General features: G+C 42.9%; 1 protein-coding gene across 4 annotated transcripts; it reads right to left on the bottom strand.

Annotated features, from left to right (window-relative positions):
- Positions 1-8,479: 8,479 nt before the first annotated feature.
- On the bottom strand, positions 8,480-26,139 carry LOC311238721 (calcium-responsive transcription factor-like). 4 transcript variants are annotated; one of them, XM_084326887.1, is made up of 6 exons: positions 26,114-26,139; positions 23,307-23,448; positions 21,286-21,427; positions 20,310-20,413; positions 18,701-19,538; positions 8,480-9,229 (listed from the first exon to the last, which is right to left on the bottom strand). In XM_084326887.1, exons 1-6 carry the CDS (start codon positions 26,118-26,120, stop codon positions 9,215-9,217), a joined length of 1,248 nt encoding a protein of 415 aa, XP_084183013.1. In that variant the 5' UTR covers positions 26,121-26,139; the 3' UTR covers positions 8,480-9,214. The 4 variants fall into 4 exon arrangements, with proteins under 4 accessions (XP_084183013.1, XP_084183014.1, XP_084183011.1 ...); XM_084326888.1 differs by having other exon boundaries at positions 18,736-19,538; XM_084326885.1 differs by lacking the exon at positions 8,480-9,229 and having other exon boundaries at positions 18,629-19,538.
- Between the last annotated feature and the right edge of the window lie 1,045 nt (positions 26,140-27,184).

Raw genomic sequence — 27,184 nt, 5'->3', positions numbered from 1 at the left:
AGGGAAGCTCTCGGGCCACGCTGTAGTCCTCGTGGGACGCATAGTATTCCTCTTCAGAGTATAAAACACGCCGTGGTCATCCGTGAGATGATTAGAAAGTCAAGCCAGAGTAGATTGTCCTTTAAAAAGTAAAGGTCAGAAAAAGGCACTCTGTATACGGTGGATACGGTCTCCCGTGACGACGACTTACTGTGTGAACTCCCAGGAGATAGAGGGGTTTTCTGTGATGACGAAGAGAAGCACTTTCTGAACTAACGCTTGATAATCCTGTTAGTGTCTCTCTCTCTCTCCTTGCCCCTTCTGCCACCTCCCTCATCTTCACTTCTACTTAAAGGGAAAATCCAAACAGAATTCACACGCTGTTACTCCAGTGACCTGTGTGACCCCAGGTAATCTTTAGCTTCATACAGATAACCTGTAGCTTTCTAAAACTGCATAGTCCAGCTTTAAACGTCTTATCTATACTGCAAAAGACACCTTTCTATCCCATTTGTGACGGCTCGCTGGAGTGAAGCTGACACCCTTGGGCCGCCACTAGGGGGAAGCTGTGAGTGAATTAGATTTGATTCGATTCAAATGTATTGTCATCATGCAGCATGTACAGTACAACAAAAAGTTTGGCATCCAACCAGAGTGCAAATGTAACAGTAAAGTGCAATAGTATTATACAATGTACAGGTGATTAAACAGGGTATAAAATATATAAATGAGTACTACTGAGTAAACTGAGTGCAAATTAGATGTATGTACAGAGTTGTAGTATTGATATGTACAGTGATACAGATATAAAGACACTATGGTAGTAAGTCATACTGGCCAGCAGCGTAACTAGTAAGAGTAGGTAAGGTATATGTACAGATATAGTATCTACAGATTATACAGGATTATATGCAGGTATGTACAGACAGATGTGTATATATATAATATATATGTGGTAGGAATAAATATATATATACAGTACAATTATCATACAGAGTTATAGGTTATATGCAGGTGTATAAGGAGGTATATAGAAATGATTATTTGCAGGTATATTCAGTCAGATATGAATAGATATATGCGGTAAATATAAATATATAAATGTATATATACAGTAGTATTGTACATGCTATCATACAGAGTTATATGGGTAGACTATAGTATGAGGTAGGTAGTTATGATTACTGATTACATTGTAGGGCAGGTGTAGACAGTGAAAGCAGTAGGTATAAAGTGAGTATAAGACATGTGTAGACAGTGAAAGCAGTACTGTAGGTAGGTATAAAGTGAGTATAAGACAGTTGTAGACAGTGAAAGCAGTAGGTATAAAGTGAGTATAAGACAGTTGTAGACAGTGAAAGCAGTAGGTAGGTATAAAGTGAGAATAAGACAGTTGTAGACAGTGAAAGCAGTAGGTATAAAGTGAGTATAAGACAGTTGTAGACAGTGAAAGCCGTAGGTAGGTATAAAGTGAGTATAAGACAGTTGTAGACAGTGAAAGCAGTAGGTATAAAGTGAGTATAAGACAGTTGTAGACAGTGAAAGCAGTAGGTATAAAGTGAGTATAAGACAGTTGTAGACAGTGAAAGCAGTAGGTAGGTATAAAGTGAGTATAAGACAGTTGTAGACAGTGAAAGCAGTAGGTAGGTATAAAGTGAGTATAAGACAGGTGTAGACAGTGAAAGCAGTAGGTAGGTACTGTATAAAGTGAGTATAAGACAGGTGTAGACAGTGAAAGCAGTAGGTAGGTACTGTATAACGTGAGTTCAGGCAGAGTTCAGAGGAGGTACAGTCTGGGTAACAGAGCCTAGGGTCAGTGTTGTAATCGAGTCACTAAATCTCGAGTCAGAGTCGAGTCTCGAGTCCAAGCCATCAGGGTTGAGTCCACTCCACTCTGGCAGTCAAAGAGCTGACAATTTACAAATAAAAAAAGGTCTACATTAAACATAAATGACAGTCTTTGAGCGTTTCAGGAGCTAAAGGAGTTTTAGGATATACCTGGCGAATCAATCTTCCTTTACCGACAACTAAGGTCGGTGCTCAGGGCCCATGGTGCACCCACACCCTTTTGTCTGGCTTATCGGTGACAGGACAACCACAAGAGGGTTTGTCTCAGACTTTTATACACGTTTAATCAAATCCACATATAAAAAATTAACATTAGATACAGTCTGGCGAGGGGACATCCCAGAGTTAGACCCTGAGTTTGACTGGGACGACGTTTGGAAAAATGCTATATTAGCCTCCTGCAACCCTAATCACCAACAAATTAATTTTAATTATATTCATAGGACGTATCTCACTCCTAGGAAACTGTTTGCTATGGGACTGGTGGCCGACTCCCGGTGCACTTTATGCTCTTTTTATGGTCTGGGATTGCCCACCAGTAGCCCATTTTTGGAAATCTATAGCAACTAAACTATCAAGCATCTGTAATATAACAATTCCACTCACGGCAGCAACATTACTTCTAAACGATATATCTTTATTACCAACATCCATACAACAGAAAATAATTATTCTGGCAGGCGTTACAGCAGCCAAAAAACGTATCGCTATGAGATGGAAAGAACCTGAGAATCTCACGATAATTCACTGGTCCCTGACATTGCTGGACGTTATTTATTTGGAGATATCAACTGCTCGGATGGTTGGGGTGGGACAGGCGGGTATTGAAATGTGGACAAACGAGTTGGTCAAAGGCTCCATGTAGCGGCAGAGTGGGGGTGGGGTGTTGGTCCTGGGGAATCCGGCGGTCTTGGGGGGAGGAATATTTGTCTAATGTCTAATGTCCTTTGTGTTTGTGGTGTGTTTTTATTTTTTATTTGGTATATTTGTATTTTGTATTTATTAGTTAAGTTTAGATCTGTATTTATTATTTAATATTGTTTTGTCATTATTATTATTATTATTATTATTATTATTATTATTATTATTATTATTATTATTATTATTATTATTATTATTATTATTATTATTGATATTGTGTGGTTTGTTGTTGTTAACATTTAAAAATATGATAAAAAAAAAACAGAAATGACACATAGAGGGACTTTATTTACTTTGTGACACAATAGCCAAACAAATGCACTAGCCATCAATATCTTATGCCAAATGATTAGGACCTATTAGACTTTCTTTGTGTACAAATTATCAATTAAAAGTCTGAGTCCTTGTCTGCACCTTCCGAGTCCGAATGCAGTCAATGCTCGAGTGACGAGTCCAAGTCCGAGTCTTGAGAGTCCGAGAGTTCAGAGGAGATACAGTCTGGGTTACAGAGCCCAGGGTTCAGGCAGTGCAGTTCAGAGGAGGTACAGTCTGGGTAACAGAGCCCAGGGTACAGGCTAGGGCTGCACGATTAATCGAAGAAAAATTGCAATCTCGATTCATAGACCTATGCGATCTCATTTCAAAATTATGACAATTTTAAAATTGTTATTTTTACTTAAATTATTTTTTTATTATTATAATTTTTTTTTTACTTTTTACTTAACTATTTTAAAATAAGAATCGTGTGAGAGAATCGTGATCTCAATTCTTAGAGAGAAAAATCGTGATTCACATTTTAGCAAGAATCGTGCAGCCCTAGTATACAGGCAGTGCAGTTCAGAGTGGTACAGTCTGGGTAACAGAGCAGGGTGCAGGCAGTGCAGTTCAGAGGTCAGAGAGGTTCCGTCCCCCAGGATGCTGTGGTAACACAGGATCAGAATCACCTTCTCATGATGGCTGAAAACAGGGAAGATCAGCTTCAGGTTTGTTTCTCCGTGTCTTTGACGCAATCAGGTCTGTACAGAAAACAGCTGAACGTGATGCTGTCTCTGTATATTATTCACCCACGGGGCAAATATGTGTATTTTGATTTGTGGATCTCGTCTGCTTTGCATCATGACCCTAATCTGCCCGTGTCTCCTCAGGGCCGGTAAGACCGTGCTGTGAATTAGCAGGGAGGTAATTGGATCCAGCAGAAATAACACCAGCAGAGCTCGTTACATAAGTCGATTTCCTTCCACAGCCTCAAGAGCCTCAAGGACCTGGGCTGAAGATATTTCTATTTTCAAATGTATTCGTAAATGTCCTTTTGAGCAGCATGGTAAAATATCGATTGATACCGATCCTAATTCTGTAAGTAAGGGATTCAGACCTGTGAGGTTGAAGATGTATTGTAAAACCATCATCTGCACCTTTGTTTACCGTTTATTTTTCTCATATTTTATATTCAGTTAATTATATTGTTCAGTTTATTTTTCTCATATTTTTATATTCATATCAAATTGTATTGCCTATATTTATGTATTTTATTACCCTGCCCATACCTGTACGTCCCCTCCCCCATACTGCTATGCCCGAATTTCCCCAAGCAGATCTTATCATTTTCAGATGCTAGATACAATTGTTATGTTGACTAATGACTAATCAAAACTTTTTTTATTGATAATAATAATAATACATCCTGAGATTTTAGAAAGGTATGCAATAAACGTTTTTTTCTATGGTTGAAGTCACTCGCCATGTGGTCAAAGAATTCAAACAGTTCAAATAATTACTTCCTAAAAGAAAAACATGCATTCAGTCTCATTTGAGGTCTGGGGCAAGGAACTACAGCCCCCTCAGCATCTATGGGGCACCGGTCGAGAGAGTGAACAATTTCAAGTACCTCAGAGTTCACATATCCGAGGACTTGAAATGGACCACACACATAGACAGTGGGACACATGGGGCGACAGTGGCTCAGGAGGTAGAGTGGTCGTCTGGTAGTCGGAAGGTTCCCAGTTCGATTCCCGCTCCTCCCGGGCAGCATGTCGATGTGTCCTTGAGCAAGACACTTAACCCCCAATTGCTCCCGATGAGCAGGTTGGCACCTTGCATGGTTGCCTCCGCCATCGGTGTGTGTGAATGTGTGAGTGAATAGGTAAAATGTGAGGAACAGAATTGTAAAGCGCTTTGGATAAAAGCACTATATAAATGCAGCCATTTACTGTACATAGACAGTGTAGTGAAGAAGGCACAGCAGCGCCTTTACTTGATAGTCCTCACCATCGATGGCTGCTCCATTCTCCCCTCCTCAGAAGTCTGCAACCTAGGTGTCATTCTGGACTCCACACTCTCATTGTCCCCCACATGAAATCTGTCACAAAATCAGCCTTTTTTCACCTCAAGAAGACTCCAGCCCTCACTTACAGACTCTATGGCTGAAAGCCTCATCCGCGCCTTCATCACCCCACGCTTGGACTACTGTAATGGACCCACAAAGCCCTGGATAGTCTCCAGTGCGTTCAGAACTCTGCCGCCAGAGTTCTCATCCGCACCAAACCCTGGCAGCACATCACCCCCACCCTCATACACCTTCACTGGCTTCCTGTAAAATCTTGTGTCACCTTCAAGATCCTCCTGCTCACATATAAATCCCTACACACCACCGCCCCTCAATACCTATCCGACCTTCTCCACACCTACACCCCCTCCCGGAATCTCCGCTCCTCTGACACAAGTTACCATCCCACAAGCTAGGTAGGTTGCGGACCTTCGGAGACAGGGCTTTTAGTGTGGCTGCCCCCACCCTCTGGAACTCCCTCCCCATGGACATCCGAAATGCAAATTATCTTGTCCTGCTGAAGACCAATCTCTTCACCCAGGCCTATGGTCTCTGATGCTCCTGAGTATCCTATTCATTCTGTTTTGTTCTGTTCTGTTCTGTTTTTGTATTTTGTTTCTTAGTTTAGGTCACGTTATCCTCTACCCTCCCCCTTTTAATGTAAAGCGCCTTGGGTACGTGAAAGGCGCTATAAATTCAAGCCATTATTATTATTACTTCCATAGGCGCCTAAGGAAGTTCAAAGTGAGTCAGAAGATCTTAATTACTTCTACTCATGCACAATAGAGAGCATCCTGACTGGTAACATCACCTCCTGGTTTGGGAATAGCACTGCACACGACCGCAGAAGACTGCAGAGAGTGGCTCGATCAGTCGAACGCACGATTGGAGGTGGGCTTCCCACTCTCCAGGACATTTACACCAAGCGTTGCAGGGCCAAGGCTAAGAGAATAGTCAAAGACTCTAGTCACCCAAACAATTGCCTCTTTGCACTGCTGCGGTCAGGCAAGCGCTACCGGAGTCTCATGGCCAGTACAGACTCAAAAGGAGCTTCTATCCCCTGGCCATCAGGATGCTCAATGGCTTTATGCAATACTAATCCATCCATCTACATCCATTGCACACACATCCACATGGACACACTCGCTTTAAAGACTCACCTTTAACACTTTCAGTGCCAGACGTTTTATCCATCCTTGTAGTCAATGGGTCACGCTTTAAAAGATAGGGATTTTCACTGTGCGTCACGATGTTTGCAGGGCTATATCTATATTCTATATTATAGCTATGGATACAATACTATGGCTCATTTGACAGTCACCATCTCTCGTCCAACATGTAAAAAAGAGTAAATTTTTTCATGTATACGTTCGTGTGTTATCCCATGGTGAATATTGTATAGTTTCAGAGTGATCCTGGCTAATTCCTGGAAGCTGCGTTATGGAGCACTATGTGAATTTTGATAAAAGCGTTCACGTTGCTCACCTGGACATTTGGATGCTGGACGTTTTTTGATGCTCTGATCGTCTAATTCTCCGCCCGGACCATATACAATGTAACACAGTGTGAAATAAGGTTTCAAAGGGTAGGTGATACTGCCACCTAGCAGGATTCGGCCGGTATTGCACTCTCTGGGTCTCAGAATGAGTTCCAATGGTAAGACCAAGGTCCGTGAGAGTGTATAGGATATTAAAATCGAATAAAAGAAAAAATGATGAAAACTATCGAAAACCCGACTATACTCGGGTTTTGGCGCTCAACGGTTGGCGAGATAACCCGACTATAGCCGTGTTTGGCCGTGAATGAGTTAACATTCACTTTAGACACTTTTTACACTACACCATGTTTTATCTATTTTTTTTTACTAAAAGATGTGCACTACATCCGTACCTCATTGTTGCCATATTGTATATTTTGTATAGTGTTTGGTCTTTATCAAATCAAATCAAATCAAATTTATTTATAAGGCCCGACAACACGCGTTAATGTCCCCATGGGCCGTACAGGTCTTCTTTAAACAAGTCGAAGAAAACATAACAATAAGTCAAGAACAGAACAAGAACACCATAAGGTCCAACAAATTTAAAATAAATGCAAATAAATGAAAGAATGCAAGCACTCCCAGACATACCCCACGCGAAGGTAAGGAAAAACTCACTAAAACCTAACAATAGGGAAAAATGCTCCACAGGCAGTGTGGAGGAGAGAAACCTTAGAAGGGCCATTCAAGGGGGGATCTCCCTTCTTAGATGTCGGTGATAGTAGTGTTGCAGACTAACAGTTGGTAAGCATGCACTCAAGTGTGTAGTGAAACACAGATGAGTGCATGCAATAGCAACTGAACATTTTGAAAGATTAAAGATGGAGCTGATAGCGATAGCAACTGAACATTTTGAAAGATTGAAGATAGAGCTATTTATTCTTTTAACTTTTTTTTTTTTTTACTTTGACCAGACAGCTGGTTCTTTTTAGCGTTTATCGCTTTTTCTGGTCAAGCATGACCGACAGAAACAGGTTGAATGGGATATAGATCAGGGGAAGACACAAAATACGGCGAGTCCGGGAGTCGAACTCGTGTACCCAGTGGTGCAGTCGTAATATGGGAACTGGTAACACGCCACACGCACGCGCGCGCGGGTACGTGCATGCGCACAGAACTGATTTATACACACACACACGCGCATATACGCAAGTGCAATCTTTCTATCATACAAGCTCTCTTGCTCTCTATTTGTGTGAATGTGCGTGTGGAAAGCTGGCGCGCAGCACAGACGCTTGATTCAATATCATAAGCAGGTAGACCCCATCACGAATTCCGAGCCACATTAGTATTCACCTCCACTGCCTGTGTCACACAGAATGAAGGGGGAGATGCATTCAGATAGCCAACACCCAGACACTTAGTCTACCTGCGCTTTTTGTTATGTAAAACGGTGGCCGGGTACTAGTCACAACGAATGGATACAGCGCATTTTTGTGTGCGCGTACACGCGAGTACACACCTGTGCGCGATCGCGCGTACTTCTGCCTCAGTGATCTGGTAACACGGCGTGTAACCGGGTGTGACCACGACTGCACCACTGCGTGTACCCCAGATCCGTGACGCGCACGGTTGTCCCCGACGCCGAAATAGCGCCGAGATACGCGGTGAGCTACTGGAGCTCCCTTAACTTTTCTTTTTACTGTATGAAGCACAATCTCAGGAGGCTTATACAGAACCAAGCATTTCACTGTAATGTACATGTACCTTATATGTGACAAAAAAAAAGAAAACTTTAACTAATTTAGTAAACAATAAACAACTTTATTGTCCCAGTTTGCCGTAGTCATTAGTCAGTAGAAAACATTCAAAATAAAAGTATTTTTCTCATATATAATAGGGACGGGCATGAGTAATGTTTCCTCTGATCCAGTACTGTAGTGCTCAAGGAATTGTTTAGGGAAATCTTAAAGTGCATGGCAGCAGCAATAAGGAGATATTGCGTGGAGTCACACAAACACATAACACAAAACAGTCAAGTTACCATTAGTAATAATTACATTACCTCCACTCTGTTTGCAGCAGGTCTCTCCGCTCATGGAACGGCATGTCTGTATCAATAGTCTGTGAACGCTATGCAAAGTTATGTATTTATTATTAAAAAAATATTTACCCAGGGACAGTGCACATTAATCAACATCTTCAGTTTCCACATCAATGTAAATGTGCCAGAATTAGCTAATGAGCTTAATTTGGAAATGCACAAACACAAACCATTGTTTTTATCTTTCCGATAACGCTAAGCTAGCTTTCAACACAACAGTGTTCGTGGTGCTCTCATGCTCCACAGCTGACCAGTGTTGTCTTCCTGCAACAACTCACTCATTTCAGAGTGAGAGTTCTGTTTCATAGGCACAAACAAGCACTTTAGGTGATCAAAAATAAACCCTCAAACACCACTGAGTCCGAAAACAGCAAGTACTCGAGTAATTAATTACTCACACCGTCCCCAATATATATATAAATATATATACAAATATAAAACTATATACACTATATATAAAAGGAAAGACAACAGCTATTGATCTTTGTGTGTCTCCATCCATCCTGTGTCGTGTCTCTGTCCATCCTGTGCATCTTGTGCGTCTCCATCTCACCTGCTGCTACAGTTCACCCATCTGTGAAACAACAGCACAGTAAACCCCATTAAAGGTGCTTTTGATAACATTCAGCCACTAGATGTCACACTAGAGCACCAGCAAGTAATGTATCTAATCAGGTGCATTCCACATGGGGACATTTTAACACATTGGACACCACAGCGATAATTGTGATGTGTTGTTAAAAGCGCGATGCTCTAAACTTTCTAAAGTATAGGAATATGTGGCGGTGTTTGCAGAGCTATAACTATATTCTATATTATAGCTATGGATACAATACTATGGCCCATTTGACATCGACTATCTTTCGTTCAATATGTGTTTTAAAGAAATAATTTTTTCATCCATATATTCCCGTTTTATACCGTGGTGAATATGACTATAGTATTAGAATAATCCTGTCTAATCCCAGAAAACGACGCTATGCAGCAATACGTGCAATTCACTAAAAACGTTGGCATTTCTCGCCTGTACACGCTACTATTTTGAAATCACATCTATATTATTTATGTTTCATCATGAATGCATGAAAGGGGGGGGGGGGGGGTGGGGGTAGTTTTTTGATGCTTTGATCGTCACCAACGGCACACGTAAAATACACATATATTGTGATTCGAAGTGAAATCATGGTTGGATCACAGCAGGATTGATACCATATAGGCCTTACCTTCACTAGGATGTACCCCAAAAACAATATTCCAATTATCTGATCGCGAGTCCCAGTATTGGTGTCGATCGTGTCGCCAACATAATCCACCACAAATCATGCACCGGGAGCAATTCACGCTTCTCAATCCGATCGGTCCCCTTGCCCGACCAATAGAAATCCGACCGGAGACTTCTGATCGACCCACAGGCCAAGATATCATGTTTCAAAGGGTGCTCGATACTTCCACCTGGGTGGATGCGGCCGGTATTGCACATTGGCATTCTCAGAATGTTTCCCCATGTTAACCCAGATGTGTGCCTGTAATGAATGGAAATATCGAATAAAAGAAATAACGATGAAAACCCGACTATACTTGGGTTTTCGGGGGTCCTGGCGCTCAACACATGGCGAGATAACCCGACTATCAATCAATCAATCAATCAGATTTATTTATATAGCACATTTAACATGACACGTGTCAACCAAAGTGCTGTACAGAGGGTAGATACAAAGTGTTAAGTAGGGAGGCAGTGATTCCCCTACCATTGCTTTGGCGGGGTGGCCCGCCCCCCTAATGGGACCCACTGCCCCCCCTAAAAAATAATAATAACAATAATAAAAAACAATTTGTTGCTTTAATCACAGTAACGTTGGCGAGCTAGCTAAATTATACATAAATCGGTTTTCATATAAATCAATATTCACTAAGACTTTAAAACGGTGGTGTGGCACGGTCTACGGAGACGAAGAAAAAACCTACCAAATCCATTCCGAGACTGACTAGCGCGTAACAAGTCTCAGTCTCTCTCTCTCTCCTTCAAGTAACGTTACAGTATAAAAACGAACTGGATAGTTGATATAAGTTGATATATGAACTGGATAGCTCATATAAGCCATTCTCCCTTTCTGTGTGTGTGTGCACGCGTGCCCGTCCCAACTCTGGTCTTTGGAAAGTTTGATATTTACTGAGGATGGCCAGATAATGTTGATATTTAAACTTAAAAAATAATTATACAGAGAGAAGCTTCAGCAAGTACAAAATGCTGCTGACCGACAAAAGAGAATCCTTCACTGAGGAAAACACAAAGGCCTAACCATCATGTATCACAATGGTGATGTCAGCCAGAGATGGGGAGACGTGTGAACCTTTAAAGGACATCTCTTTGAAATAAATTACATTTTACAGTTCTTTTCTTGATTTCTTTTAAATCAATTATTATTTTGTATTATTTAACTATTTAATTATTATTTAGTTATTGCACTGCACTGGCAGTTGAACTGCATTGAACTGAACTTAATTGAAAAAAAGAAACCTCATAACCTACTGTAACTGGCACTGAACATTGAACTACACTGGCACCGTTTGCAGATGTACTATTATTAAAGTTAGTTAAAAACATAATTTTGTATTGTTTGTTGTTTAAATCCAAAGGAAAAAATATTAAATCAGAGAAATCCGAAAACAGGACAAATTAAAAACAGAGAAATCCGAAAACAGGAAAATTCATATCCGAAAACAGGAAAAGATAAAAACGGATTTCATAGGGCCCTAGTTAAGGTGAGTTCATAAATCTGCTCCGCTCTGATAAACTGACTCTTTGGTCAGAGCGTCCAGTGTGCACTCAGAATTTCCGAACAACTTGAGTGTGCTCGCTCTGACACTGGTTGTAAATAGTTATGAGTGTTGTATGTGCCTCCCTCAGTGTTTCCCATTAATTACCGTCCTAGACTGATACAATATACATTGCCAATAGGAATGTATCAGTAGTATTGGCAGTGGTAGTAGTCGTAATAGTAATCCAGTATATTTTACCTCTCCTCGAGGCACCACAGCTGTTCCATGTATTTGTTAAATTCCACCACCAGCACACCTGATTCAACTAATAAAGGGCTTGTTAAGTTGAATCAGGTGTGGTGGCGGTGGTGGAATTTAACAAATACATGGAACGGCTGGGGTGTTCCGAGGAGAGGATTGGGAAGCACTACAATCTAGTAGATTTTGTGTTTCGAGCACAAAGTTCATCATAGATCTGGCCTCTTTATTTTGCTCTCAAAGTGCACCAGATTGATGCATTTACCTTTAAACCCCCCCTAGAGGGTCCGAGGTTCACCCACCACCACAGTCTCAGAAAATCCGGTGGTAAACACTGTCCCTGTATTGTAAATAGTTCATGTGTGTGTTGTCACTACTCTATGTATAATTGTAAATAAGTTAATTTATGTGTTGTAAATAAATATTGTTAATATTTATTTACCTAATTTATGTGCAATCGTTTCATTTCAGCTCAGTGTAGAGAAATGCACCGATACTAACAACCGCCTTACTGCGTGCGTCTATGACGACACTGTTGACATTGACACCATGTATCCGTGACACGCGCGCCCCGCAACACTAGTAGTTTTGGGGGGCCTACCACCCCCCCCTGAAAAGAATCCTAGGGGAAACACTGAGGGAGGGGATATACATGCAGGCAACATGTAAACAACAACATACATTTTGGACCTGCCAAAAGCAATACTTTTATTCTGCACCTTTATAAAAGCCCTGTGGATGTATGTATGTGGATCTAGCTTAGATCAAGGACTGGAAGCAATAGGGAGCACCAAGCTTACAGTAGCTTAGCACACAGACTGGAAGCAGTAGGAGGCAGCTAGCCTAGCTTAGCACAAGGACTGGAAGCAGTAGGGAGCAGCAAGCTTAGCTTAGCACACAGACTGGAAGCAGTATGGAGCAGCAAGCTTAGCTTAGCACACAGACTGGAAGTAGTAGGAAGCAGCTAGCCTAGCTTAGTACAAGGACTGGAAGCAGTAGGGAGTGGTTAGCCTATCTTAGCACAGGGACTGAAAGCAGTAGGGAGCAGCTAGCCTAGTTTAGCACAATGACTGGAAGCAGTAAGGAGCAACTAGCCTAGCTTAGCACTGAAAGCAGTAGGGAGCAACTAGTCTAGCTTAGCACAAGGACTGGAAGCAGTATGGAGCGGCTAGCTTAGCACAGGGACTGAAAGCAGTAGGGAGCAGCTAGCCTAGCTTAGCTCCATGATGATTGATTGAAAATTTTATTAACAGATTGCAGAATGGGTACAATACAGTACAGCTCAATACACACAACTTTTACTCAATAGTATATATTCAGATTAAAATCCTTGATTGACTATATTTATTGTAACATAATAATATAACCGATAGGGCATACAGACATCTGCACCTTTGATTACACTGTTTATTTTTCTCATATTTTTATATTCACAATGGGCCTCATTCAACAATACTCTTATTGTTTTTCTTATATTCTTGCTTACCTGTCTGTTAAGAGAACAATAAGAAAAGGCACCACCACATTCATCAAGCCCTCCTTAACACTTTCACTGCCACACACGAGATATCTCGGGTTTCCGATAGTTATGTTGAAAGCCACTCACGAGATTTCTCAGATTATTATTATTTTTTTTTAGCGATCTGAAATCATTATTGCATCACGCGAGCCTACCCGAGTATACCAGAGTGCCGCCGGCGATCATATGTGGAAAAAAGCGCCCCCTATCGTCTCCCAGATGACATAAGGGATTTTGGAATGGACTCAATGAAAATGGATGGGGGAAAAAATCCGGTACTCCACATTTTCCAGTCCACTGATCCAGCCGGGATTACCACAGTTCATTCTGGAGCCTCTCAGCCCCGCGGAATCATGTGTACTACTGTATCACGTTGGATACATACACTTATCGATTTTTTCGAATGGTGATCAGGAATTGGAATATACCAGTTGGATACCATCTGATGTCAGGTAAGGAATCTATGTTATCAGTGTTAGGATAATCAGACTAATTTTGATGAAGATATAGGCTGTTTTGTGAAATGGGCTCTTTCGGTTTCACTGTAAAAGTCCAAGAGGAAATGAACACGGCGATTATCCGTGCGCGGCCCGAATGTGCTTGCGTGCACGTATAATATTGATCATCTAGCGTTTATTTGAAAACGATTCATAAATAGGCCGACGAATATCAACGTTCTGGAATATTCCAGTAAAAGACGATTATCATAGAATGGTCCAGAATGAACTGTTTTTTATCTCAAAACGGGTGCTTTTCTAAATGCTCTGAAACGGAAATGAAGCGATAAAAAAAACCAATCTGCCTTGACAGCACTGACTGGAAAAGTAGTCTTTGATAAGCGACGGGCAGATTAGACACATAGCCATAATTTAAAACATAGATTAGGCGATATTAACGTTAACATTGAAGTGGACCGTGGCATCAAGGGGGTAAAAAGGAAAACCCGGCGTGGCACTCAAAGTGTTAAAGTCCAAATCTGTTCTTACCCAGGTTTTTTGAATGGTGAATTCCACTCATTCTAAACTGGATGCGCGTTTTCTCACGCAAGTCATTTGCATACAGAGACACGCCTCGCGGGCTCATTATAATACGAGAGCCGTGGGTCTGCATTGTATAGAGCGGATCCCCCGGCGGTATTCAAGCGCTGGAGCGCTTTGCGATGGATCAAAATTAGATAGGAATCAAATGTATTGTCATCATACAGCACCTATAGCTATATAATGGAATAGACTGTATTAATATAGTAGTAATAATAGTAGTTGGCTAGTTGCACGCTTCTGGCCACCTCCCGCAGTGCGCGCATACACACTGTATACAGTACGTGCAAAATTAATCGTTCCAGCAAAGTACTGTAGGCTTTGTCAATATACTGAACGACTGTGCGTTGTCAAGAGCCAATCGCACAGGTTGCCTCATCTCATCTGGCTCTGCAAATAGATCTAGAGTCTGAATATCATATATAGCCTGCTGATGATCCATTCTGAGAACGGAATGCAGTGCCCGCGACGCGGGTCTTGATTGATTGATTGAAAATTGTATTAACAGATTGCAGAATGGGTACAATACAGTACAGCTCAATACACACAATTGTTAAGGGGATGGAGACCAGAGAAAGACTTTCGTCTTGTTTACATCAGGGTCCCCTATTTTCAATTTATCATAACATATATGTCATACATGACATACAGATAGACACAGTGGCGGCCCGCCGATAGGGGGTGCTAGGGCACCGCCCCCCCCTGGTAAAGAGAGCAGGAGAAGAAGAAAATGTTTTATTTTTATTTTTATTTTAGACCCCTAAAAATTAAATAAACATGTTTAAAATGAATAATATTTACTAATTTTAAGTATGTTTGTGTTTCAAATGCACTAAACACTATGATCGCCGTGGACGAGTTTACACGTCATTCCTAGCCATGCTCATTCTGCCGAAGACGCCGTAACTCGTCTTTGATGTCAATATTTCAAAAATCTGTTATCGAAATCATATTTCCTTTCCGGAGCCCTGAGACACACTGCAAAGATCCACTCAACTCTCTAGCGGTTCAAGAGAGCCATCTGGTGGCAGATCGGCAGATCGCCAACCGGAAATTAACCTTTGAACCGGTAGTGCTCATCCATATGTGGTCCGGGCACTCGCTATCGTTAGAGAGACTCCGTATTGACACAGTGAACATCGATCGGTGCAAATAACTCGAAAAAACAATATGATTTGGACGTATATACTATTATACAACCTGGAAATGGATCGGGCATTTCTCCATCCCATAATAGAAAAAATTCTGTTCCACGCTCATCTGCCAGCGGCGCGAGGAAGCCACTGTAAGATTCAGCGTTTTTCTAACGTCTTCTATACTAACTGATCTGATGAACATATGACCCACTCTGGATGAATCATCTAACGCTGCCCACGGAATTATAAACGATCCCCCGCCCATCCGGTCATCATCAGATGATGCGTAGAAACTTCTAGAACCACGTCCAGTTGACATTTTTTATCTCGCACAGATTCCTACCAAACTGTATTTGATCATCAATATAATGCATTTAGGGCTATAAATCACGTTCTGAAGAAAGCTGCAGAAAACGATAAAAACATACTTATACTTTAGACCATATTTTAGTATGAATATGTGAATGAAAAAGTTTAACGTTGCTACACCCTGAACAATACATATAGGACATTGAATGGGCCATAATAATGGCAATTTAGCAATAGAATTTAAAAAGTTATAGTCCTGCAAAGAAGGGGAACTTCTCCATAGACAAATAGAGCTGGCGAGGGATGGTAAATTATGAATTTAACCCATGGCGATTAAAGTTAATATATCAAATATAAATCATTGTTTTGTGATTCACATGAAGTCACTGTCTGATATGATATAGAGTACCTCTAAAGCTGGGCGAGACGTAGCGCGCACACAGTGGGCGTGCACTGGTATCATCGCTGTATCATCGCAGCCAATTAAATAGGTCAAGCAAATACATTTCGCCTATCAGTGCGTTCAAATATGATGTAATCGGAGCGCGTTTTTCTAGCGCTCCAAGCAAGCAGGGTCCTTCCTGCTGTGTTGTCACTCCCCCAGTCCAGAGAGTTTGATAGCTTACTAGTAGCTACCATGGATCATGAAGGCAGGACATTACAACCTCGAATGCAGGTAAATCCCTCAAAACAATACCTTTTGAGAGATGAACACTGGAGTGAAAGAGTTTCGACCTCATCAGCCTGATATCTCCTCAATTCAGAAACAATCAACAGACAGAAGAAGGATATACTCTGTCGTTTTCTAGCTGGTGGTACTTATGGTGGCTAACAAGAAGCTATATGGCTAGCTGGATGCAGCTACCAGCTACCCATGGTATGGACTGTTACTGGAGTTTCTTTTTGAGTGGATTTAAAAAAAAATGTGGATTATGGCTTGTGGTGGACAGCTGAATATCTCGCCCCCTTCAACTCTTGTGATGGTAAGTCTATGTAAGTCTTGTAACGATAGCTGGGATTCCACGTCATGCTGTGTGTGTGTGTGAGAGAGAGAGAAAGAGAGAGATAGAGGGGGATACTAATTAATTTTGCCACAGGGGGGCATAATCACCCGGGACAATATAATGGTAACTTGTTTAAAATGACAAGATATACATCTGTGATTATTATTGGACGGATCTGAATACGGGCGTGGGAGAGAGAGAGAGCGAGAGCGAGAGACTCTACCTAACTTTCCCCCCCCAAGGAGCACATGAAAAAACGTAGGAGCACTTGTGTAAACCTTGTACTCTTTAGTTCACATATAATAAGAGACGGAGTGTTTGTTTACTAGTCTGTACTCTGTAAGCCAGGAAGTACCATGGTGCAACATACAAATGTGTCCGTGTAGCAACACAAGCCAATACCTTACAGGACAGGGGCCCGGGGAGGGAGCTGTGTGTGTGTGTGTTGTGTGTTGTGTGTTGTGTGTTGTGTGTGTGTGTGTGTGTGTGTGTGTGTGTGGAAGAGAGAGGGAGAAAGAGAAACAGAGAGCATGATTTAGTGTATGTCTTAGAGCTGTGTTGCAGTGTGCAGCAGATACTGACTATGAACACTGTGTTTTTATTTCATACTTATCTTGTCTTGCACAGTCTCTGGAGCGCAACAGTAAGAAGCATTTTGTACAAAAGTATTCTGTACTTCTGTATGACAACTATTAAAGAAACTTGAAACTTGAAACTTGTTAATACACCGTTATCAATGAAAGAAGAAATGTTTGCAGCTGTGGTAATACGAAGTTCAGTTGGTTCATTATAAAAGATACAAACCTGACAACAAAAGCACTTAAATGTTAAATAAAAGGACCACAGTAATGAGGCAGGAGGAACATATTTTTTTTCACTATAATGGTAAAATTGTTATTAAAAAATGTGCCCCTAAAAAATATTTTTTGCCCCTAAATTTCTCATTTATCGACGAAACCTACTTGGTCCAAGAAGAGGGTCTTGTGTATTACTGGGTTTAAGTCAGTTGTTTATTTATGTTTTACTGTTTGCATACGAGGTGGTCCGCAAATGTTCTTGATAACAATCTAGTTGTCCGCATAAAACAGAAGTTTGGGAACCACTGATATAGACAATCTCTAAATATGCGTTCTATGCTACGTATACAGTACTGCATATCTGTATGTCATGTCATAAATGTCATGATATATATCTGTATATCTGTATGTTGTGTATGTCATACATGTCATTATGAATTGAAAATGGGGGACCCTGATGTAAACAAGACGAAAGTCTTTCTCTGGTCTGCCTCCCCTTAACAATTGTGTGTATTGAGCTGTACTGTATTGTACCATTCTGCAATCTGTTAATAAAATCTTCAATCAATCAATGGCCTGGGCGGCCAGAGCATAACTGTTCTAACAGTAATATATAATCAATTTCAGACAGAACGCATGCAATAAGTTATAATAATAATTATTATTATTATTGAAAAGTTCTGTATTTTTTTAAGTCGTATTTGGGGGCAATTAACCAATGGTAGGCTTTCTTTTTTTGGGGGGGGGGGGGGGGGGGGGGGTAAGAATTTCTTATTTCGGTAAGAGTGATCTCGACCACTCTTATCATTTGTTCTTGCCTGAGAAAAAAGCAACAATAAGAAAACGTTGCTGAATCCCAGGTAAGAACAAAGTAAGAGGAAATGCTAGTTAAGAACAAAATCTGTTCTTATATCGCTTCATGCATGAGGCCCAATGAATTACATTGTTTACACTGTTTATTTTTCTCATATTCAGATCATAATATAATTATAATCTATAATTATTATATTGCCTATATATATGTCTTTCTACTAGTAGTAGTAGTAGTAGTAGTAGTAGTAGTAGTAGTAGTAGTAGTAGCCCATTATCATGCCCATACCTGTACCTCCCCTCCCCCCTCCCCCATTCTGCTATGACGCCCACATTTCCCCAAGGAGATCAATAAAGGAATATCTCCCCTTAACTTAACTTAGCCCATATTATCTTATCTTAACTGACAACACACCCTGGTAGCATCGCCGTTCTGTTGTTTGCTCTGACCGTCTATGTTGACCTGAGTCCCAGACGGGCCGACTCTCTTTCCTGACGTCACGGCTTCTTCACGTAGCAGCTGAACCTTCTCTGTCCTGCACTGCGTCAGGAAGGACCTCCTCAGATTCCTCAGCACTTCAGTCGACCGCCTGAACGTCTCCAGATCATCACAGGAATACGAGTCGTCGATCAGCCTCTTCAGCTCCTTCCTGAAGGCAAACTTAGCCGACTTGACGCGTCGCTGCGCCGCATTTCGGCGCACGCCGCCTTTCCTCTCCGCTCCTTTCCGTCCGGCCCGGACGCGCTCCCCTCCTCCCCTGTGCGTCTCCTCCCCCTCCACCAGAGGGAAGGAGTCCCGGTAGTACTCCTCCTCCCACTCCCCCGCCCTCCTCTCTAGGTTCTCCCGGTCCGGGGCGGAGTGGCGGCCGGCGGCCAGCGCTGTGCGGATGTGGTTCTGGACGGTGGTGTCGGAGGGGAAGTAGGCCCGGTCCTCCAGGTGAGGTTTCCGCAGCTCCCGCTCACACAGCTCCGTGGACACGTACTCCTCCAGGGCCTCCCTCACGGACGGCAGGGACCTCTTCCCTGTCGCCACCAGCTCCTGGATCTTGTCCCTGACCTTGGGGTGTATGCGCCTCGAGTAGCAGCACCGCGCGTCGATGGTGTGGTTCCGGTGAGCCTCCACCAGCGGGACCCTGACGTGGATGAACGTGGAGGTCGGAGGGTTCGTTCGGGACAGTTCCTGCTTCAGATTCTTCATGGCCTCCTCTTTCTTGGCTCTGGAGGACTCTCCCTTTACACTGTAGGTGTCGTACCTGAGGAACGGTCGAAACAAAGCAGGTTTAGGCTAAGCTAGGGATGAGCGACATCAACAACATACATCTGTATCATATGTTGGCCACTGATAACTTGCAGCTTTCCTTTAATGTTCTTCAGTTAGCTTTTATCAATCTTAAAATAGTCCTCAATGCTAGTAAAACTAAATCTGTTCTCCAGAGCCAGACATTTTGATTATGATGAAGTACATATATCGTTGTTCTAACATTGAGAGAGTCACGGAGTATAAATATCTTGGCTTGTGGCTCGGTGATACATTTCTTCCTTTACAGAAATAGATCGAGTTTTTCTGTGATTAGTAGAAAGAGGATTGTTGAAGCTGTTTTCTTGTAAATGTTGGACTATGGTGATGTGATTTATAGGCATGCTGCAGCTTCAACTCTTAACTTGACTCTGAAGCTGAAGGTTCTTCCTTCTTTTGCTGCATTTAAAAGTATGATCTCTTAGCCTATTTCTATATTTGTTATTCGTATTTGTTGTGCCTATAGGTATGCATCTACTGATAACTGTGTCTTTGTTTTGTAAGATAGCCATTGCTGTAAATGGGGGTAACCTCTGTGTCTCACAAGTTTAACTAAAGGTTTGAAATGTAATTAAATAAAATGTTGTTAAAAGGACAATATTGAGTATTTGTAAATATTTGGAGACTGAGGATCATCTTATTAGACTATTTCCTTTCCACCACATCCTGGTCTGCTTTCAGTCTCACAGTGTGTGTACTGGACCTCTTACACCTGCTCAGAACCCACCGGGTCACATGGCGAATAAACAGTTTCGCTGGACAGTCCAACTTCTGCAGCTTCTTCACATGGATCCTCTTCTTGGTGGCGACATGCTCTGAAGAATCCTCCTGCTAGAAAACATGGTAACCATGGTTACGTGCTCTGAATAATCTGCCTGCTAGACAACATGGTAACCATGGTTACGTGCTCTGAAGAATCCTAACCGCATGGCTTCACTAAACTAAAGTCCCTGATTCCACCTGTGGTCCCCTTTAGTCTGTGACTACCAGTGTGATTACCTGCCTACGCCCTCTAGTGCGCAGGTAGAGTAACAACAACAACATTCACACTACTTACCACACACACACACACTACCTATAGCGCACAACGGATTGGCTTCAACATACAGGTTAAAGGCCCTTTGAGGTCACATACCATAAGCAATGTATTTATGTACAGTATAATGTTATTGTTGTAGTAATGGAAGTTACTCAGGTTACTCAGCTAAACCAAGACATGTCAGATATGGGAGAAGAGCCTCCTAAGCGACGAGACTGATACTTTGTTTGTCTTGTTCCAAATAGGACCTAGCAAATTATCATTAGCTCACTTCTCTCTCCTCCTCTCTCCTCTCCTCATCTCATCTCATCTCTTACTCTCTTCTACTCTTACTCTACTATTACATATCTCTTATCCTAATAGTAGTAGGCCAAAGTAGTAATACATATCTGTGTTGAACTTCACCCAACGCCTCCTGGTTATCATATAGTTTGATATTGTGATTGGAAGTGCTATAGACATTCAGCCACTAGATGTCACACTAGAGCACCAGCATGTCATTTATCCAATCATTTTATTTATTTATTTATTTTATTTATGATTACTCTACATACAAAATTTATCTATAGCACCATTAAAATCCCTTTTATACATACCACTGTATAAATGCATGTGGAAATGTGTCTGTCCTGCCACATTGGGTGTAAAAGTAACACCTGCGTACCTTAGCAGCAGCCCTGCTGTAGGGCTTGCCGTGCTGACAGACCAGGATTACCCTCTTCACCACACAGAGCGGCACGTCGTCACAAAACTCCTCCACCTGCCAGAGCAGCCGCCGCCTGCTGGAGTCACTCAGGCGCTCAGACCTATGAGACACGAGGGACGGAGACATGAGGGACGGAGACATGAGGGACGGTTACATGAGGGACGGAGACATGAGGGACGGTTACATGAGGGACGGTTACATGAGGGACGGTTACATGAGGGACGGAGACATGAGGGACGGAGACATGAGGGACGGTTACATGAGGGACGGAGACATGAGGGACGGAGACATGAGGGACGGAGACATGAGGGACGGAGACATGAGGGACGGAGACATGAGGGACGTGAGGGACGGAGACATGAGGGACGGAGACATGAGGGACGGTTACATGAGGGACGGAGACATGAGGGACGGAGACATGAGGGACGGTTACATGAGGGACGGTTACATGAGGGACGGAGACATGAGGGACGGAGACATGAGGGACGGTTACATGAGGGACGGAGACATGAGGGACGGAGACACGAGGGACGGTTACATGAGGGACGGAGACATGAGGGACGGAGACATGAGGGACGGAGACATGAGGGACAGTTACATGAGGGACGGAGACATGAGGGACGGAGACATGAGGGACGGAGACATGAGGGACGGAGACATGAGGGACGGAGACATGAGGGACGGAGACATGAGGGACGGAGACATGAGGGACAGTTACATGAGGGACGGTTACATGAGGGACGGAGACATGAGGGACGGTTACATGAGGGACGGAGACATGAGGGACAGTTACATGAGGGACGGAGACATGAGGGACGGAGACATGAGGGACGGAGACATGAGGGACAGTTACATGAGGGACGGAGACATGAGGGACGGTTACATGAGGGACGGAGACATGAGGGACGGAGACATGAGGGACAGTTACATGAGGGACGGAGACATGAGGGACGGAGACATGAGGGACAGAGACATGAGGGACGGAGACATGAGGGACAGTTACATGAGGGACGGAGACATGAGGGACGGTTACATGAGGGACGGAGACATGAGGGACGGAGACATGAGGGACAGTTACATGAGGGACGGAGACATGAGGGACGGAGACATGAGGGACGGAGACATGAGGGACGGAGACATGAGGGACGGTTACATGAGGGACGGAGACATGAGGGACGGTTACATGAGGGACGGAGACATGAGGGACGGAGACATGAGGGACGGTTACATGAGGGACAGTTACATGAGGGACGGTTACATGAGGGACGGAGACATGAGGGACGGAGACATGAGGGACGGTTACATGAGGGACAGTTACATGAGGGACGGAGACATGAGGGACGGAGACATGAGGGACAGTTACATGAGGGACGGTTACATGAGGGACGGAGACATGAGGGACGGAGACATGAGGGACGGTTACATGAGGGACGGAGACATGAGGGACGGAGACATGAGGGACGGAGACATGAGGGACGGTTACATGAGGGACAGTTACATGAGGGACGGTTACATGAGGGACGGAGACATGAGGGACGGAGACATGAGGGACGGTTACATGAGGGACGGTTACATGAGGGACGGTTACATGAGGGACAGTTACATGAGGGACGGTTACATGAGGGACAGTTACATGAGGGACGGAGACATGCAGGATGGAGACTTGAGGGACAGTTACATGAGGGACAGTTACATGAGGGACGGTTACATGAGGGATGGGAGCCATGAGGGATGGAGACATGAGGGACAGTTACATGAGGGATGGAGACATAAGGGACAGTTACATGAGGGACGGAGACATGAGGGACAGTTACATGAGGGATGGAGACATGAGGGACAGTTACATGAGGGATGGAGACATGAGGGACAGTTACATGAGGGATGGGAGCCATGAGGGACGGAGACACGATGGACGGTTACACAGATCTGGTCTCAGGTATCAGGAGAAAAGGACTGTGTGCAGGTGGTTCCTTTCCTACCAGGCGTTGAAGGAGGTGAGCGTAGCTCTCTTGTGGTTCTCCAGCAGGGTGACCAGCTCCTCCTCAGACGCCACGATGCCAGAAATATAGCCGTCGCTGCTTCTTTTGACCTTTTCAAAACTCGAAGGAATCCAGGAGAGATCTGTGTAAAGAGAGACTATTAAATACAGATCTGTATGAAGAGCAGACTATTCAATACAGATCTGTATGAAGAGCAGACTATTCAATACAGATCTGTATGAAGAGCAGACTATTCAATACAGATCTGTATGAAAGGCAACTATTCAATACAGATCTGTATGAAAGGCAACTATTCAATACAGATCTGTATGAAGAGCAGACTATTCAATACAGATCTGTATGAAGAGCAGACTATTCAATACAGATCTGTATGAAGAGCAGACTATTCAATACAGATCTGTATGAAGAGCAGACTATTCAATACAGATCTGTATGAAGAGCAGACTATTCAATACAGATCTGTATGAAGAGCAGACTATTCAATACAGATCTCTATGAAGAGCAGACTATTCAATACAGATCTATATGAACATACACTCTCTCACACACTCTCTCTCTCACACACTCTCTCTTACTCTCTCACACTGTCACACACTCTCTCTCACAGACACTCTCTCACACACACACTCTCTCTTTCACTCTCTGTCTCTCACACCAGGGCTCAACAGTGCAACCATTTCACTTGCATTTGCCCCCAAAGATAGATTTGTGCGAACCGGAAAAATAATTTAGGAGCACAGTGTGTGAGACGAGTAATAGTTTTTGCGTAGTGGGCGTGTCAATGCACAATTGTCATTTCATAATAGACAGAGCAGTGCGGACCTTCAATTTTAGAATGACATCTAGCTATTCAGCCTTGCATTCAACAGCCCTGTGACAACTCCTCTGAGACAACTCCTCTCACGAGTCGCACGGTTTAATGTTTATGATGCCGCTTTTCCACTGCATGGTACCTACTCCACTCGACTCTACTCGCTATTGGTACTTTGTTTGTTTTCCACTGCAGGTAGTACCTCCCCCTCCCCGTCAGTGTAGCTGGTCGTCATAAGGCGCCGTGCCCGTGACATCACCTTCAACGCAAAACACGCATGCGGCATATCGAAGCTAGCTATGAAACCAGTGCCTTATTAGCTAATGTACGCTACCCGCAATGCTAACGGTTATAATGGGAAATCCCAGTCACATTAGCACATAAGCTAACAAAATTAGCTATCTTTTTGTGAGACTAAACTCTTTGTTCTTGGTGGTAAATTGGGTTGCTGTTAGTATTGTTTCATGAATAAATGAGGCAGAATACACTGTGAATGTATCTTTTTTGGTTTATTGCACTTTGTTCTCACTGCAAACAAATAATGAATGCTAAATTATTTAGTATTCGCAAGGCTATTTAAAGATGGCAGGTTTGTGTTTTTGTGCCCCCCATGTAGCGCAATGATAACGTAGTGATGATTCTCTCTTCTGACCAGTGTTTCAGGTCACTTTTTGGTACCCATTCCACCAGCTTGGAACCTCGACAAAGCAGGTACTCACTATGAATTGAAAATGGGGGACCCTGATGTAAACAAGATAAACGTCTTTCTCTGGTCTGCATCCCCTTAACAATTGTATGTATTGAGCCATACTGTATTAAATAAAGTATTCATTCATTCATTCATTCATTCATTCAAAAAAAATACCCGGTACCATCCGCAAATTTCGGCAATGGAAAACCGAAAAGGTAGAATCGAGTCGAGTAAGTAGCATGCAGTGGAAATTAAATTAAACTAATTAAATAATTGTATAAAGAACTTTCCATGTTCTGTCATCTAATAATATATTCTATTACCTTTCCTATCGGTATCGAAGTCAAAATGTTGGTATCGTGACAACTAGGGGTGTAAGTTAACAATGCATCGATCCTAAGGTCGAATCGCATCGAATCGTGGTCAAGAGATTTCATGATGCATTGAATCGTAGACGAAATCGAAAAAATTATCGTAATCGAATCGAATCGTTGTGGGGTCAAATATTTACACCCCTATTATATACCTAATAGTCCATTCATGTGAATCAGTTCCCCCAGCCACATTGTGTCAAAATGTTTGGGGGAATTAACTGATCGAAAATGTATTGAATCGTGGTCAAATGAAGAGATTTCATGATGCATTGAATCGTTGCCTGAAGAATCGTAATCTAATCGAATCGTTGTGGGGTCAAATATTTATACCCCTAGTGACAACACTACAACATACAAAAGCTGCTAGACAACCGATATCCTTTGCGTCTAGTAGGCATGGGCCAACGTGTGGTTTTGGTGGTATGTTTATAGGTAATAAATAGTTTGTTAATAAACTCTGTTACTTGAACATTTTTCACTGTGCTCCTACGTTTTTTCATGTGCTCCTTGGGGGGGAAAGTTAGGTAGAGCCTTGCACACTCTCTCACACACCAACTCTCTCTCTCTTTCTCTCTTCTCCTCTCTTCTCCTCTCCTCTCCTCTCCTCTCCTCTCTCTCTCTATCTCTCTCACACACACATCTCACTAAGTCCACAAAGTGAACGAAGTGCCATTAGGTGCACATTAGTTAGTTGACACATGATTGATTGATGGGTGACTGAAAACACTTGACATTAGCATTAGCTACCGTTTAGCTAGCTGATTATTCAGCCTGACAATTCAATCCAACCCATACGTTCACTTTCACCTCGACACGAGCTAAAGTTAGCTAGGGTTAACGTCACATACATTATATAGCGTTACGTTATTATTCGTACCGTGAGTAACGTAACGTAACGTAACTAACTCACCCTCCATTGTAAACTCCCAGACGAGTCTGCAGATGTGCAACAGACAGCAACAATAACACTTCCGGTCGGAGTTTTCAAAATAAAATACTCCAGTTTGATTGATTGATTGAAAAGTTTATTAACAGATTGCAGAATGGGTACAGTACAGCTCAATACATACAATTGTTAAGGGGATGCAGACCAGAGAAAGACTTTCGTCTTGTTTACATCAGGGTCCCCCATTTTCAATTCATCATAAGTCAGTACACGTTGAATTGTATTGAATTGAATTGAATTGTAAGTAAGGGTGCAACTTGCTCCGTGCAATCCATTCTTTGTGGATCTAGCCCCTAGTGATATAGTTAACACAACAACACCTAGTGATATAGTTCTGTATCGTATGGCTCCGCTCGGCGTCACTACTGCACTGTACCTCGCTTGTGCACGCGCACTGAATAAAAAATTCCACAATGTACCTTTACATCCCAACATGCGTCTGACCACACCCCTATCAGCTTACCTTCATAAGCAGGTGTGTGGCCACCTACTCGTCTCCTTCTTCGCTTTCACCACAAGGAAGTGCCTTCGGTAGATCCCCACTTGACGAGGTTGCTAGTTGAAGAAAGTTGAGACGAGTTTACATTGTGCTTATTTTTTTCTTCTCTCATAAATATTCAAGAGAAAAATCTAAGTCATAATGTCTACTTCGGAGAGTCGTAGAACCACTCTTCACCAGCGGTTCTCCATTCCCGCTTCCGTCGTGCGTTCTGGTGCGGGGCTGTTGCCGCGTTCGTGGTCAGCAGCCACGGCCGGTAGGCATCCGATGTGTAGTTTGCCTCTCCGAGGAGCCAGTGCACCGGTGCCGTCGCCTCTGCGATGGCCTGGTCCTGGCTCTGGTTCCTCTGGTTCCGGGGAATCGTCCGTTGTTGAACGGCCGGTTCCGTTGGTTCCGGAGGATTTGAGACGCAAACTTTTTGCGTCTGCTCGGTCCCGTCGCAAGATGGTGTCCTGCAGACGTGAACGGCCTGGGTTTGGGGAATTGCTGGAGACCAGCGAGGATGCGTCGGTCTCTAGCTGCCCAATGGAAACAGA

Source organism: Notolepis coatsorum (genome assembly GCF_963971535.1).
Source record: "Notolepis coatsorum genome assembly, chromosome: 13".
Lineage (NCBI taxonomy): Eukaryota > Metazoa > Chordata > Actinopteri > Aulopiformes > Paralepididae > Notolepis > Notolepis coatsorum.
The sequence above is the reverse complement of the archived record's forward strand: the minus strand, read 5'-3'. Positions and strand labels throughout refer to the sequence as shown.